The sequence below is a fragment of the Euprymna scolopes genome, chromosome 27 (assembly GCF_053919585.1).
Source record: "Euprymna scolopes isolate OS-2025 chromosome 27, ASM5391958v1, whole genome shotgun sequence".
NCBI classification, from domain to species: domain Eukaryota; kingdom Metazoa; phylum Mollusca; class Cephalopoda; order Sepiida; family Sepiolidae; genus Euprymna; species Euprymna scolopes.
The window spans coordinates 70,321,112-70,337,569 of record NC_136508.1 but is presented as its reverse complement, the minus strand read 5'-3'; the positions used below and the strand labels follow the sequence as shown (position 1 = coordinate 70,337,569).

General features: G+C 32.9%; 1 protein-coding gene across 1 annotated transcript; it reads right to left on the bottom strand.

The window, feature by feature from the left end:
* Positions 1-1,288: 1,288 nt before the first annotated feature.
* On the bottom strand, positions 1,289-7,502 carry LOC145248912 (retinol dehydrogenase 7-like). The gene is made up of 5 exons (XM_080110695.1): positions 6,721-7,502; positions 3,871-4,083; positions 2,874-3,194; positions 2,566-2,679; positions 1,289-1,945 (listed from the first exon to the last, which is right to left on the bottom strand). Exons 1-5 carry the CDS (start codon positions 7,079-7,081, stop codon positions 1,722-1,724), a joined length of 1,233 nt encoding a protein of 410 aa, XP_079966821.1. The 5' UTR covers positions 7,082-7,502; the 3' UTR covers positions 1,289-1,721.
* Positions 7,503-16,458: the final 8,956 nt, after the last annotated feature.

Genomic DNA, 16,458 nt, shown 5'->3' with positions numbered 1-16,458 from the left:
TATATTTTTGAATGTTTATGCGAGGTAGTACAGTACAAATGTGTAACGGATGGATACAATCTGATGTAAACTAAGTTATGATTGTGGAATATGCTATATATATATATATATATATATATATATATATATATATATATATATATATATAATGATAATTAAATTTACCAAAATGATCCAAGATGGTAAAAAAAGTAAATTATAAATATTAAAGAAATATAATATTTTTATAAAGTAATCTCAACCAGATGTAAAAGTTCGATAAAACCAAGTAGGAGATAGAGCTTAAAATAAGACCTAATAGTTAATAAAACATGTTAAAACACTTTGAAAAAGAGTTAAAAACATTTAATCTGAAAAAGAAACATAAGTGTTTCTTTTTCAGTGGATATTTTTTTTTAAGTGGATAGTCCTTAATCCGTGGAGTTTTCACATATATTATACGTATATATCATATTTCACGGGTATTATATATATATATATATATATATATATATATATATATAAACTATATTTTACATGTATATATACATATATATATGCATACATATGTATATATATATATATATATATATATATAATTATTTACTATAATACTTATTAAATACCTATAGACACTAATGTTTCATCCTTGGAATCATAAGTGCAGGGTATGGCTAAATCGACCATCATCGTCTTTGGTTTTTGACTCTCCGCTACACATCTGCATTTTACTGCCTCAATTTTCTTTTATATACACATTAAACAATGCTTCAAGAAAACTACATTAACTTCTTATATATCTTTTATTACATTATTGAAAGATCCATATCTTCTTAGAAACAGTAGCTACAAATTTATATTCGCTTTCGCTTTCATGTAAGAAATATGAATGAATTTTTAATAAATTTAAATATTTTTATCTCATAAATATACGTTAATATATACGTGGGTGAAATTTATAGGGTGAAAATATTCGATCATATTTTAAATGAATTTTAATTTTTACAAAATCTGAGCACAAATCTGATGGTCATTTTTTACCATAAACGTTTTTACCTGGACAAAACAAAACCTGTCCATAGACGTTTATCCGTGGCATTTTTAACAAACGAAATATAACATAGAAACGTTTTTAAAAAATATACACAATTTACATGTAAATATAGATATAGATGTAAATATTTGATCAAAGTATATGTAGGCAATAAAGCTTCGTTCATAAAAATACAAGTTCAACAAGGCGCAAAATATTGCTTATAAAATAGGCGAAAGATCCTGGAAAAAAAAACAACATTAAAGCAGTAATTGATTTTTTTTTTCACCGTTCAGTAATTAAAATAATACACGGAGGAGGACATGAAAAGCGATTAAACATGACAACACCTTGCCTTGTTGATCTCATACAATTATGACGATAATAGCAATTATTTACAAGCGTATATCTACGTCCTTACATATATAAACCAGGGTATATATTAGTCGTTTTTTTTTAACGTATTACCTGTCTATATGAATTCTTAATTTTTATACAACCTAGACACAATCCACCATTGATCCGATTGTATAGACACGTCCTCTCCCAGAGGAACGTACAAGTATTGCAGGTCACATGACCTGCCATTACAATACCAACAATGTCACCTCTTCAATAATAAGAGGGCATTAAACAGTTGGATGAACAATAAAAAAAATAAGAGATATTTCAACGAAATAAAAAAGAAGTCTTTCTTTCAGTGTTTTTTTTACGACTGGTCGACTTGTAAACAAGCGGGTTGAAACTCGAACCAGTCAGCCAGAACACCCATCACCGGTTCTCGGAGCATGCTCGGCAAATGGAGATAGAGGAAGGGTAATGAACGAGCCAGGAAACCTGTGTAGTAGACATGTTTGGGATTCGTGGAGAGCAGGCCGTCAACCATAGCGTTTATTACGGGGGAGAGGTCCTTGGAGAGCATGTCCTGTGAGTCTGGAAATAAATGGGAGATAAAAGAAATTAATTATAGCATGAAAATTTAGTTGTTTATTATTATTTTTTTTTTTTATTTATTTTTCTTTTTACACGAATCTATTACAAAAGGCCAGTTGCCTGTGTGTTTATGTGTCCAGTTAAAAAACAACAATAATAACACAAAACTAACAATTTTGTCCCGGATAAATGGTATCTAAAACATAGAAAGTGTTGATTCTTTGAGGGTAAAATGGTCCAAGTTCTGTCAGGATAAGGTTCTTTCTGGTCATGTTCTGTTATTACGTAGTCATTTAGAATTCAATTGTTCTTAAGTAAAGTTTTACGAGAAGTCTAATGATGTCTGCCTACGAGCAATACATGCTTAAAACAGCAACGGCTAGGTTTTACTTTATTTTAGAAATCAATACATAATAAAGAAAATAGCTATATGGGTCTAGGGCTGGGAGCAGAAAATCACGATTGTATGCATTCTTTCACGATCAGCCTCTTTATGCAAGCAAACAGCCTTTAATAAAATATGCGGAATGTAAACTTTCAAAATCGCTTTTAGAAAACATTTTACAAGTGAACATCCATTGTTTTTATATTAAAAAAAGACTTTAAAAAACATATCTTACCTCCAGCTTTATCTTTGATTAGGAATGCCTTTCTGCCAAAATCTTCTTGAACAACTTTTGGAGCCCGGGCCCACCATTTTTCTGCCATTTTTTCTTTGTCGTAAGCGATGATTCCTGCAAAACAAAAACCAATTTCAAAGCACTGTTATTGTTAAGTAACATATTGGAAATATATTTTAATGCATATTACATTTTTTTTTTAGTTAATCCTAAGTCTACATCCAAGAACCATTCGTAATTGTTGATTTGCTATAAAAACAAAGGAACCAACGATTTGCATCAGAAAATGAACTAAAAACAAAACGTACCAGTTTTGTATCCGCTTGGTATGATTGCCGACACGTTCACGCCCCATCGTTCGTTTTCAGCTCGGAGCACCTCGGAGTACATGAACAGCGCCGATTTGGAACAACAGTAGAGCCCCATCAGGGGAACGGGGGCGAGGCCGGCATTGCTTGAGACGTTAACGATGCGACCACCACTCCTTCTGAGTAAGGGCAATAACTTCGTGGTGAGCAGATACGGGCCGCGAAAGTTGACGTCCATGATTTTTAAGGAATCTTCCCTTGGAATCATCTCGGTATTTCCGATATAGCAAATGCCAGCGTTGTTTACCACACCCCACAAAACTGAAAACAAAATAGAAAAGAAATATTATTATGATTATTATGATTATTATTATTATTATTATTATTATTATTATTATTATTATCATTATTATTGTTATTGTTAATATATATATATATTTAATAATTATTAAAGTAAACAATTATATATATATATATATATAGGTTTTACTTACTACCTAGCTCTGCCTACGTATTGAGCACTGTTGAAGTAAATACTTAAAGTCTACGCATAAATTTATACTTTCGTATATTAATTTATGTGATTAAATGAAGTAGTTATATATATATATATATATATATATATATATATATATACATAATCATTTACTTTACTAACTATTAAATACCTAAAGACACTAGTGTTTCATCCTTTCGGAAATTATCAGTGCAGGGTGTCACGATTAACACCGGTCAATATATATATATATATATATATATATATGTGTGTGTGTGTGTGTGTGTGTGTGTGTGTGTATGCATGCATGCATGTATGTATGTATGTATGTATGTATGTATGTATGTATGTATGTATAATCCAAAACATCTGCATATCTTTTGTCGTTTTTATTGTGAAATTAATAAGTCAGTAGTAAACTTGCGCTTTTAGATCGGATAACTTAGTAATGTTTATTCAAACATTAATTGAAATGTATATGAAATTTCAATTGACACTTACCGTCATTTCCTAAATTTTCTTTGATGGTGATGAAAGCCGAGTCGACCTGTTGCGGGTCGGTCACATCTAATTGCAGAATGTGTAGTCGATCCGAACATTTTGCTTTCAAAGCTTCGGCGCCTTCATCTCCTTTGAAAAGGCAGCCGGCGAACACCTTAAACCCCATCTGATCAAGCCGAACGGCGAGAGCATGGCCAAACCCACGATCACAACCTAATGGACAGAATCAAAAGAAAATGCAACATTATAGACTGTTTGTTTAAGGATACAATTGAAAACAAAACCCTATAACAAGATGAAATTAATCGTGTTGATAATATTTGTTTTTATTATTTTAATGAACAAAAACTTTTTGCTTGTAATATGGTTTGTCATTAGAAAAGAATATTCAGCATTTTGATATTATCTTGACGGATTTTCGGAATTTGTCATACATAGTTTCTCTTAAACAATTTTCATTCGGAATGGGCACGCTTTTCTTATTTTTCTTTCAAAATATTATCTATTAGTACTTGATATAAGTACTCACATTTTTATTTTCTCCTTCTTTCTCTCTCGCTCTCTCTCTCTCTCTCTCTCTATATATATATATATATATATATATATATATATATGTATATATATACACACACATATATATACATGTGTGTGTGCGTGTGTGTACATGTATATATATATATATATGTATATAAACAAGTATATTTATAATGAAAATTATGGGAATAATATTTCAACCTAATGAAAATGAAAAAGGATTAAAAAAATTGTTTGTACTCATCAATGTTTCGTATTTACTTCAAGGCGTTATCGGGATGGTCGATTGTACTTATAGTTTATTTCTACAAACAAATCCTCTCGAAGAAGTCTTGAAATAAAGACAAGACGATAATAAATCTATATGAATTTTTCCTCTTATTTTTTCAATTATATTTATTGTTGCTGTTACACATAATATTTTTTCAAATATCAGAGAAACAAGTGAAATTATTCAGTCTGTTTAACAAAGGCACGCACACACACACACACACACACAATATATATATATATATATATATATATATATATATATATATATATATATATATATGGAGAGAGAGAGAGAGAGAGAAAGAGAGAAAGAAAGAAAGAGAGAGAGGGAGAAGAGACGGCTGAATAAAAATAACTTTGCATGGGAATGCCTTGATGACCCACTTTCTGAATGAAGCAACAGGTGGAATTGTCCCGGACAGGCGTAGGCGTGCGTATGTAGCATCTAATTGTGTCAAACTATAGTTGTCAAGGGGTTTTCCCCAATTTTCGTTCATGACTACAAGTAAGTGAACAGCATCGCGGTCAATGCGAACTATTTCGCTAGGAAAAGGCGCGGCAAAGAATGGAGTTTAAAAAAATGCCGGCTAGAGGGAAGCAAAGAAGAATATAGGAAAGGAGGAAAAATAGCGTTTTGCTGAATTCCAATTTTTTTTAAATGCGGGAAATAATCGGCAGAAATTGCTTTTTCGGTGTGTGTCAGAAGAAAACTGACAGCGGTTATCTTCTTTCCTTCACTCTAGCCGGCAAGAATATAATACGCAATGCAGATTATTTAATATATGTATGTATAATTTTATATATTTTCCAATTTTCCTCAGTTGAAGCATCCTCTTTAACAAGTTGATAACGTTTGCAACAAGGTCGGTGTCCTATTCTAACATTAGCACTCGACTAGCTACAGCCACTATCAGCCATTTCCCTTACTCTTGATCTGTGTCTAAAATTAAACTAAAATCCCGTGAGCAATGCTTTTTGCTCAGAAACTGTTTGTCTGTGAAACACAGTACCGTATAGCTGACCATCTTCAAGCAATGCAAACAAGTAGTTATTGAGCAGTCTTCGTATATAATTCATTTCTATCCGATGTCCACCTTCATTGATCATCACGGTATTGTCACTTCGCTCTTATTAACCCTTATCCTATCTATTATCTACGGGCCTTGATAAGCGATGGCTCTATACTACAAAAAAAGGTGCACACGTTGAGTAGAACAAATAATTAAATAACATTAGATTATCAATATTTTGACAAGGTGCTAGACAAAATGTACATTGTCTAGTTGGCACTTAAGAGTTGCGGTAAAAAGAGAGAGAAAAACGTAGACATTTGTGACATGTAATTATATAAATTAGAAAGTGGAATGTAGAACTAATATACGAAATTTTACAATAAATAACATTATAAAAAATAATTGAAATGCACTTATTATTTCGGATATAAACGTATTATTCAAAATAATTGTCGCTGGCGAAGAAACTCTAATATTTAGTTTCTGGCAAATATGTGCCTTTTTTTTCAGAACTTAATGTTGACCAGTAATGTATTTGGTCAATCTGGCCCGTTAAAAAAAAAAAGGAAAAAAAAAAATACGATTTGGCAAAGTTCAACCAAACTCGTAAACAGCTACGAAAATATTATGTACTTACTCAGTCTTAATAACCACCGAAAAAGATTAAGTAAATATTTAAGCAAGTTGCTTAAGATTTGACAGGACTACAGTCTGTCGCCGATACTACTTCGAGTCTAGCGGCGACCTTTTTTTATTTATCTTTATGTAGAGTTTGTAATCAGCAGTAAATGCTCCGAAATAATCGCAGTAGTCAGTACTAACCAGGGTCGTGTTGCTTGTTTTCAGTGATTTGATAGGGCCGATGGGTTAACATGATTCATATACGCATGATGGCATATTGCTATTCTGAAGAATAGCAATATGCCATCATGGGGCAAGTGCAAATGTATAGTAGATAAAATCAAACATGAGATTATATTTCGAAAAAGGCATCAATAATAGAAAATAAATAAAAAGAAAGTTTCTTTACCTGTAATAATCACAGCCTTGTTAAGCACCGGTAGATGAGGACTACGCAGACTTTTATGTACCAAGACCAGCGTAGTGATGAAGATGATAGTGCCGTAGTTATTCGGTTCTTGCGAATTCGGGTATGTTAGTGTCCAGTAAATAACAGAGAGCGTAATCAGCTTCAGAAGAAGCGACCAGGAGATTTTCACGTCGTGTTTATACAACTGCACGGCAAGGTAGAGCATGTAGACGCCAATAATGAGCTGCGTGTAAAACCCGCTCGATGACGACTCTAAGGCCGGACCGTTAGTTGAACCGTCATCCACCTTTTCAGAAGGTACGGACCCGGCAGCTTGCGTTAAATCTATGAAAGAGAGCATGCTGGTGGTTACTGTTGGCGAATTTCCTCGTGGGGTCTTTTAAAATGCACTATTATAAATATAACAAAAATATAGTTTGTGTGTTTGTGTACGTTTAAAACTTGTACTTTTGTTTTGATTTTTAGGGTTAAAATGTGTTGGTTTTCAAAAGTGAGTGTTTACAGCTTCGACTAACAAACAAATACAAGCCGTCAGGAGAAAGCCAATCCGAAAAAAAGTCCGTATAAACGATTTGTTTCGTAGTACAGATATAATAAATATTTTACGTTATGTATGTATTTGTATATTTTGAAAGCGTGTAGTTTCTTTAAGTGTTTTTTTTTTGTTGTTGTTAGTGGTACGCTTTCCTTGAGTTTTTGTTTTTCTTCCGCTGCGTGCTTTTCGTGTTGCGACGACAGCTACAAGCTATCGAAATGACTGCTAAGTCCGACGCACGCTGACTTTATTTATGCCCGTATTTTTAGAAGCGTGATTTCCCGTTAGTGCCCCTCCCACTATATATGTATTTCTCTCTTCCTCTCTTTCTCCGTTTCTCACTCCCTGTCGGTACCGAACGCACATGCCTTTTTTTGCTTTTTTTTTACATATCCGGGTTCGTTACTTTAAGTCATTGGCTGAAGAGGCGCGTGTTTCGCGACTGCTGCTGATAATACAGGTTTTTTCCCCGAAAAAAATCATGACTTCTTTAGTTTTCATAAGCATGGTATCCTCGGAACATACTTTAGAAAAAAAGAGGATTCTTATTAAGATAGAGTTGACAGATCGATATTTGTTTTTAAGCAAAATCAGCAGTACTTACTTGTTATGTCAAAAAAATCTATCCAAAAATTACAAAAATTCATTGACTAGAAAATTATTAATAATTAAAAGTAATTCTTTAAAAAAAACCTTAGGGAAAATGTAATTTTCCCTATATGTGAACACTTGAAGATTGCAAATGCAGGGGATACTTATCTCCCTTTTAGCCACTTTAATGGTTGGCGTAATATTTTAGACCAACGTGATAGACATTTTTAATTTGCTACAAACACAATAGCAGTGGTTTCTATTTACAATGCCTCCCCACAGGACAGAGTTAGACACCAGGGTCGTTTTTAACGTGGAGAAAAGGAACAAAAATAAAAATTGTCTCAGTCGTGAAGGACTTCTCCTCCACTGACAGCGAACAAGAAATTGAAGTGCAGCATCTGAAGAACAGATACTACACATTGATCTTGTCCCGAAGGCCAAACTCGATGAATTATCGTAATTTTTACAAATATTACTATTTTCGACATGACAAGTAGGCGCTGTTGTTTTTGCTTAAAACCACACATTAAAAAAAAAAAAAAACTCGGTCTGTCGATTCTACCCCTACACACACACAAAAAAAAAAAATGCCGGAACATTGTCATAATAAATATGCCTTTAAAAGTATAATACGCGAAAGCTAATTCACTGTGTAAGTCATTAGATTTCTCGCCAACAGTAAGAAAAAAATAATAAAATGACGAACTTACGTCTAATACAATGTTTCGGTTTTTATTTAAAACTTAAATCTAATTTTTTTCTAAATGTAGGAAATGAAAATAAATTTTCATGGAACATCATATCCCAAAAATCACGTTATATCAAATAATATCATATCCCAAAAAAATATCATCTTCCAAAATTTACGTAAATTGGTCAGTTTTATTTTTTTAATGAGAAAATCAAATTTTATGAGTAAACAAAAAGGAGCTGTCTTGCGTAGCAATAATGAACAAAAATCAAGAGCAGATAAGAGCACAATAGTTAAAACTTGTGAAATTTGCCCTGTAATGCTACCGCTTTCACATTAATCATTTTAAATCGTTTTAAAACAATTTTCTTGGTTAAAAATAAAACTACTTGATCAATTTACGTGATTTTTGGAATATTATATTTCCGATCCGTATATATGTACATCATATATATTTTTATGTAGTTATTTTCTTTTATTGGGTCCAATTCTAAAAGGGAACAAAAAAAAACATACCGGAACATTATCATAATAAATGTTTTTTTAAAGTTGTAAGAAGCGAAGGATAATAATAGAAGATAAACGTGACCAGATTGCGCGCTAAAGAAAAAAAAATGAAATTTGACAAACTTACGTCTAATACAATATGTCTTATTTAAATAAAAATAAATAAATAACTGAATAAATAAGTTATGACGGATTTAGAATTACACATATTTTTTTTAAATACAGAAAAAGATCCTTATGATGTACGTACTCGTCATGGAACGAAAGTTTCATATTCCAAAAATCACATCAATCGATGGTGTCGTCTTTTTTAACTAAGAAAATACAAATTTACGATTTTTAGCGAGTAATGTGAAATCGTTAGCATCACAAGGCTAATCACGCATGCTTGAATTATTGTACATTCATCTACCCTTGCTTTTTTTTAAGATAACGACGCGAGGCAACCCCTTATTTTTTACTTATAGCATTTGATTTTCTTATTTAAAAATAAAACTACTTAATCAATTTACGTGATTTTGGGAATATGAAACTTTCCTTCCCTGGTGGGTACGTGCATCATAATGATTTTTCTTTGTTTTAAAAATAAGTTTTATTCTAAATAAGCACTATAAATTCTCTTTAAACTGGTGGCGTTTATTTGCCGATCGGTGATACTAACAAATACATACCAGTCGGAGATCCGCTGTCGACAATAAATCCGATAGTAACCGGGACACTTTGGTGTCTTTTTATCCCTCGGGCTGAGGTATTCGTCCTAGGGTTTTCTCTAGTAAGCCTACTCTCGCAGTCCTTGCCCCCTCTCTTGGGTATGAAAGTAGTTTCGCTGATTGCTTGAGGCGGCCCGACCAGGAAATACTAACGGACCTGCTCGCATTCTTCTCATCTTCCGATAATGTGTCACATCTTGCGATGAGAAAGAAATATATCGCATTATTATTGATTATGCTAAATATTTGCAGATAATAATTTTTACTGGTTGTCCAGAATCCCTCCTCATCCTATATCAAAAACAAAGATACGGAAAATTCTTTACGGTGTACCTATCAGTGAGGGAACGAAAATATTATATCCGCCCCTCCCCCCAAAAAAAGAATCACGTAAATTGATCAAGTATTTTCATTTTTATAAAGAAAGATTTGTAGAGATTAATAGGAAATCATAGACATTACAAGGAACTCTCGCAAGTTTGTTTCTTCAAGATGGTGACGCCAGACAGTCCCTTCTGGCTTACTTATAAAATTTGATTTTCTTAGCTAAAAATAAAACGATTAGATCAGCTTCGTGATTTTTGGAATATGAAATTTTCGTTCCTTTACGAGCAATTAAATCATATGGATTTTTTTCCTGTTTTTTAATATAGTGGGAATCCCGGACAAGAACATATATATATATATATATATATATATATATATATATATATATATATATATATATATATATATAGAGAGAGAGAGAGAGAGAGAGAGAGAGATAGGGTGCTTGAAAAGAGAAGTTGATTTTTAACCAAACGCATTTCAGGTGAAAATATTATTACCTACTTATGTATCATGTTGAGATTAGTGTACATTCTATACATTAATTACAAATAAAAATAAAATTTATCGAGTGCATCGATTTATAGAGTTTCGTCGTGTGTTTTAATGCGGAAGAGCTCTTAACATTCCTAGGGAGGTGACTGCAATCAATCCGCTTGACAATCCGCCATTTCAAAAATCAAAATGTCGAATCGTTATTATGGATGAGTTAGTGTAAAAACTAGATCTAGCACATTATTGTACCGGCGGACCATATTTCGTAATTTTGGGAATTTATACTTATGTCGACATGACACAAAAGTATACAATAATGTTGTCACCTAAAATGCGATTGTTTAAAAACCCACCATTTTGTTGATTTTTTTTAGCAGCGTATAGGTTAGTGTTTTTTTTTTGGTTTTTTTTTTAATAGTATGCGACGTTTACCGCAGAAACAAACAAAAAACAACAGCAACAAAATAACGGGTGTGTGGTTTCTTCCATTTTCAATCACAAGATTAGCGCGGAAAATCCCCTCTCCCACAGAAACGAATTTTGTGACGAATTCGTAAGAACTGATTCTTTAAGAAGAAAATATTACAATAATTTCTTGATTACTATTTAGGCTTCATTTCTGTTTTTATTTTTTTTTGGGGGGGGGGGTTACAAAAGAGGCATTTCTTACCAAGGCGCGAAGGCAACTCGAGGATAAGGCTTAATGTGTGTTAGGTGGTTGGTGAGACAACACCGTGGTGATCGACAATGATTAAAATTGGCTAGAATTTGCTTATTTAAGAGGACAACTGAATAAGAACTTGTTTACATTGAACTTTAAAGCGACCATGTTCTAGTCAGCTGGAAAGCAGCCCCGCGCTAACGCGGAATTTGCGTTTAGTCTTAGGCAGAGATAGAGAATAGGGGATTCTGATTCATTTTTTTTTTAATTACACAATAAAAGACTGAAATTGAAATTTAGCTATTTCTAAATTTCTCCAACGTAGACCTGTCTAAAATCTGAAATAAAAATCATTTTCTTTGTCATAGTAAACTTTTACCGACACAAACCCAAAACCTCTAAAATCTTCCATTCTATAAATAATAAAGGTCAATGTGTATTTATTTGTACATAATTCGAGGGGAGCAGAAAGGAGGCATTTAGTTTACTCCTCACATTCTATGAGCGATATTATTTCTTGCTAATTTCTCGTTCGGAATGTACTTATCGTTAGTTGTGTTTTTTGTTTTGTTTTTATTTTTTCACCACTTATCAGGGCTCGAAGACCACTCCAGGACAAGGGTTAATTAGTGTATAGTAGTTAATGGGACAATATCGTAGTAATCTTTAGTAGTGGAAATTTGGTAAATTGTATTATTACGGGTACGGCTTGTTTACGTTAGACTTGAACACAACCATATTGTAGTCAGCTGGAAAGCAGGGAAACCGAAGAGAGTTCCACAGGCGTGCAGTTCTAAGAAAAAAACTTTGTTCATGGAATCTACGTTTAGGTTTAGGCACAGATAAAGAGTGGGGGAAGATATTGATAGTAATTTCAGCTAGACGAACGTTTTTGTGGAGGTTTTTTGGTTGGTTGGTTGGTTGGTTGGTTGGTTGGTTGGTTGGTTATTTTTGTTGTACGGCATATCAACCCTTTTTAGGTTATTTAATGCCGAATCCAAAGATTTTAAGGACATTTCTTTTTAATAGAATATATTTGTTGTTTCCAAGTCGGTTTCTATTTAACCTATAGTTGGGACTCTAACAGGTACTACCATTCCGGGTCAGAGTGGACCTGGGAGCAATGGCAATTAAAGGGTGGCTCCACACTCCCCAAAGCCCGCAAGCTGGGGGCTCACCACTGGATATAGTTTAAGGTCATATCCAGGACCGGAGTTTTTTTTTTTTTAACCTTGAAGTAATATTTATTATTTTAGCTCCTTAAATCAAGTGGCTTCATGACTTGTCTTAAGCGATTTCCATAAAACAAAACAATAAATAAATCCGCCTCATGATAAATCATTTGGCGAGTAACAAACATGCATTTGTTTTCTAGACACCAAACAAACGCTTTTGAAGCGGTGAGGGGAAAAAAAAAAAGAAAATAGACAATTCTCGTCACCTGAAATGAATTCGGAAAGAAATCCTTTAGTTTTCTTTTTGTTTTTTGGGGTTTTTTTTTATACAATTAGAAATGATGATGATGATGATGATGATGATGATAATACATGAAGAATTAAGTTTACCACGTAATTTTATATGAATACTAGTTGGCCGTCCGATGTTGCCCGGTCGTAAATACGCATAAATATTATATATTAATTCATACAGAAACTGACACATGCGAATATTATATTTTTCTAAACAGTTCACTTCATGTAAGTAAAAAAAAAGAAATACTCGAGCTGAGATCGAAACCAACACCTAGGCAGTAAATCAAGTACGATAACCATTATACCAGGTTTACACCGTCTTTAGAAGAGTGTTTTCAAACCTACTTATTCGTAGCATAAAGAATATGTCATGTGAGCAATTCACGCATGCGCATTCGTGAAACAGTTGTCAACTGATAAAAATCCGATAACCCCTACTAACATTTTTTTTTAATTTTTACCCCTTAGCGGCCCTTTTTCCCCGATAAAAACCGATTAAAAAGTTTTCCACGTGTCTGAATACCCTATACACCAAATCTCATGTTTGTAGATTAACAATTCGTTGAGTATATAGGTTGAGAATTGTCCTCACACACACATTCTTACTTTTATAGATATATAGATTAGTTCGAACACTGGCGAAGCAGAATATTTTATCGTCATTTCTAACAGAGCGTGTACGCTAGTCAATAGTATTTATAATTATTTAATTAAAAAAATACGTGAAACATCTGCAAAAAGATTAGGATCTCTGCTACTCAAGATGTGTGAACTACAACTAATCACATGTTTTGTTGAATTTTCCGGGAATCATTATTTACTTATTAATTTTTATTTTATATATTTATTTATTTATTCTTATTATTTTTTATTATATATTTATTTATTCGTATTAATGACATCTGCAGAAAAGGGTCAAGAACCCGTGTATTGATTAAAATTCAGTTGTAAAATTACATTCTTCTGGAACTTGAAGGTTCAGATCTCAGTGCACGTTTCCGTTTATGTATATCTGCCTAACTAGAAAGATGGATGAAAACAAAGGCTAAAAGGAGTCCGACATAGGTGACCAGATTTGAAACCGACGGTAACGATGTTTTTCTTATCCTCTGTAAGACTCTCGGTCTCTCGTACACACATATTAACACAGACATGTGTGTGTGTTTTGTGTGTTTGTTTCTTTTTGTGTGTGCGTGTGTGTGTGTGTATGTGTGTGTGCGTGTGTGTGTTCGAGCATGGGTAAGTCGAACTTCCTCTTAATATATATATATATATACATATATATTTATACATATATATATATGTATATACACACATTATATATATATATATATATATATATACATATATATATATATATATATATATATATATATATATATATATATATATATATAGTATTACACGAAATGGAAGCGGAATAACGTCAATGGACCTGAAATGACTGGACACCCACAATTGAGTAATCTCCCATACAGCGCAGCAAATAGCAAAGCATTATTTTTTAATTGTTTTTTTTTTTTAAGAGGGAGGGTCCGACTAAATCCTGCTTTTGCTTTTTATCGCTTCCTATTTTATATATTCATTCATTTATTATTTATAAAAATATAAATATATATATATTATATAAAGAATTTATAAGCCGGATCAATTATAAACCGAAAGACGGCGTGACGAACACTATGGCCGTACTAACGTTAGTCAGTGGTATGAATTGCATTTAATTAGTTATGTGGCGGTTAGTATGGAATATTAATTAAATGAATTTACTTATTATTAAACTAGTTCTGTTTGTTGTTTCGCTATTCCTCTGCAAATCTCGCTGTTTGAAATTCTTGACAAACTTTTCATTCATAAGTTCATTACAAGCACATATTAAAACTTTCGCATTTTGAAATTAATAAACGTTAACATATTTTTAATGTTGATGCAAAGCATTTTTAAACATATTCCTTAGAAAATTCCTTATAAAAAGTTATCAATTTGTTTGAGAAAAGGCGATGTCGTGTGTGTGTGTGTATGTGTGAGTTAACCCTGTATGCGTTCAAGCATGTATCCTGACTTCCTGTCATTTGATAACTCTAAGATCGTCCGTATAAAATGTTAAGGTTCATTAACGTAGAAATTTTGCTTAATTTCAAAGCGATGAACGGTGGACCTGGGATATGTTCCTTGCTAATGGAGTCAAAGGCGGCTACGTGGCGCAGTTTGAATCTTCCGACCAACGATGAGTGCGTAAGCGGGAAACACTAATGTCTGTAGACATTAAAATATAAGTATGCATAAATATATATGTATATATGTGGGTGTGTATATCTATCTATCTACCTATCTATCTATTTATATGCTACTGGCACCATGTAACCCAGTGCTACCTGCCTCATGGTGGGGTCACCGGCGACTAAACTGGTTCCCCCACCAAACTTGTTAGCACCGTGTGTGTTTGTGTGTATATATGTGTGTGTTGGGGGTGGAGAGGGCTCCCGTAAGCCGTGATTAAGGCACCTTTTCTAGGAGAAGCAAATCTCTGATTTAAAAAAAACATAAAGCGGGAGACCAGTACCCGCATTAAGCTGGTCTGCAGTTTAACTTGTTTCTGGCTATCTTGCTCTTGCTTGTTGCTGGATCTCAACATTTTGAACCGAGAGAGAGACTTAGCTGTCGTACAAAGCTAGAACTCTGTAACATCATCTGTGTATAGATACTCCCCCGGGCATTTGTCTATTAAAATGGTCCCGTGGCGATGGAAGTCAGTTTTGGTCTCAGTGTGTCTGAGAGAGTGGCATTCGTCTGACAAGACGTTACAATAATCATCTATATATACATGTATATACATATGTATTAGATGTATATATTACAACTTATCTATCTATTTATCCATCTATATATATATATATATCAACTATTTTTTTTAAATTCAAACGTTTAAAATAATTTTTTTAAATTAAAGATCTAAAAATGTAAAAAATTAAGAAAAACATTAATAATAAGCTGTATTAAAATGAGGTATTAAAACTGCGAATTTATGAAGACCACTAGACTAACGACTCAAAGGAGCTGGAATAAAGGACGCAGGGAATAGATCAGATAATTCTGAAGATCACATAGCATAATATTATTTATAAAAAAATCACCTCTGTGAGAAAGAGTTTGCAGTAAAGAAATAAGTGTGTGATTAATCAACTTACAGATGCATTTCTGCATTTTATCAAGAACCTCCAACTGGCACAGATTCGCCAGCCCAAATAAGACAACATTATTTCATACTGGGTCTGAAACTAGATGTGTAGAGAAAGATTTGAAAAAAACTTTACATGTGAGAATGTGTTTCTAGCGATAGAGAAAACCGATTTTACGAGAAGCCAAAAGAATACTGCATCTAATAAATGAACTCCAAGAAAAAGTTTGATGAAACTGAAACACCAAGGGTTTTAGAAAACTGACGAAAGTTATGTCGAAAATAACATCCAGAATGAGAATACTACTTGAAACAAGCAAAATAATACAAGTGACTATGAATTTATGGAATTCACACAACTCAACCTCAGAACAAATGTACAAAATACGTTTGTTTAAAGCTTTCTTCAGTTGCCCTATTAACAGATTTAGAAAAAATAATTTGAAATGAAACATGGAAGACAATCGTAATGTTATTTCAAACTTAAATATGACAAACCGGCAGAAATATGATTTCGATCTTATCTTGACGAACAAATAACAATTGC

Bases quoted from the DNA above. Each gene is read 5' to 3' on its own strand.
- LOC145248912 (XM_080110695.1), bottom strand. From the start codon at position 7,081: ATGCTCTCTTTCATAGATTTAACGCAAGCTGCCGGGTCCGTACCTTCT. The intron at 4,084-6,720 runs GTAAAGAAACTT...TCTGTCCATTAG, and splicing joins CAAGGCTGTGATTATTACAG to GTTGTGATCGTGGGTTTGGC. The intron at 1,946-2,565 runs GTAAGATATGTT...ATTTATTTCCAG, and splicing joins AATCAAAGATAAAGCTGGAG to ACTCACAGGACATGCTCTCC.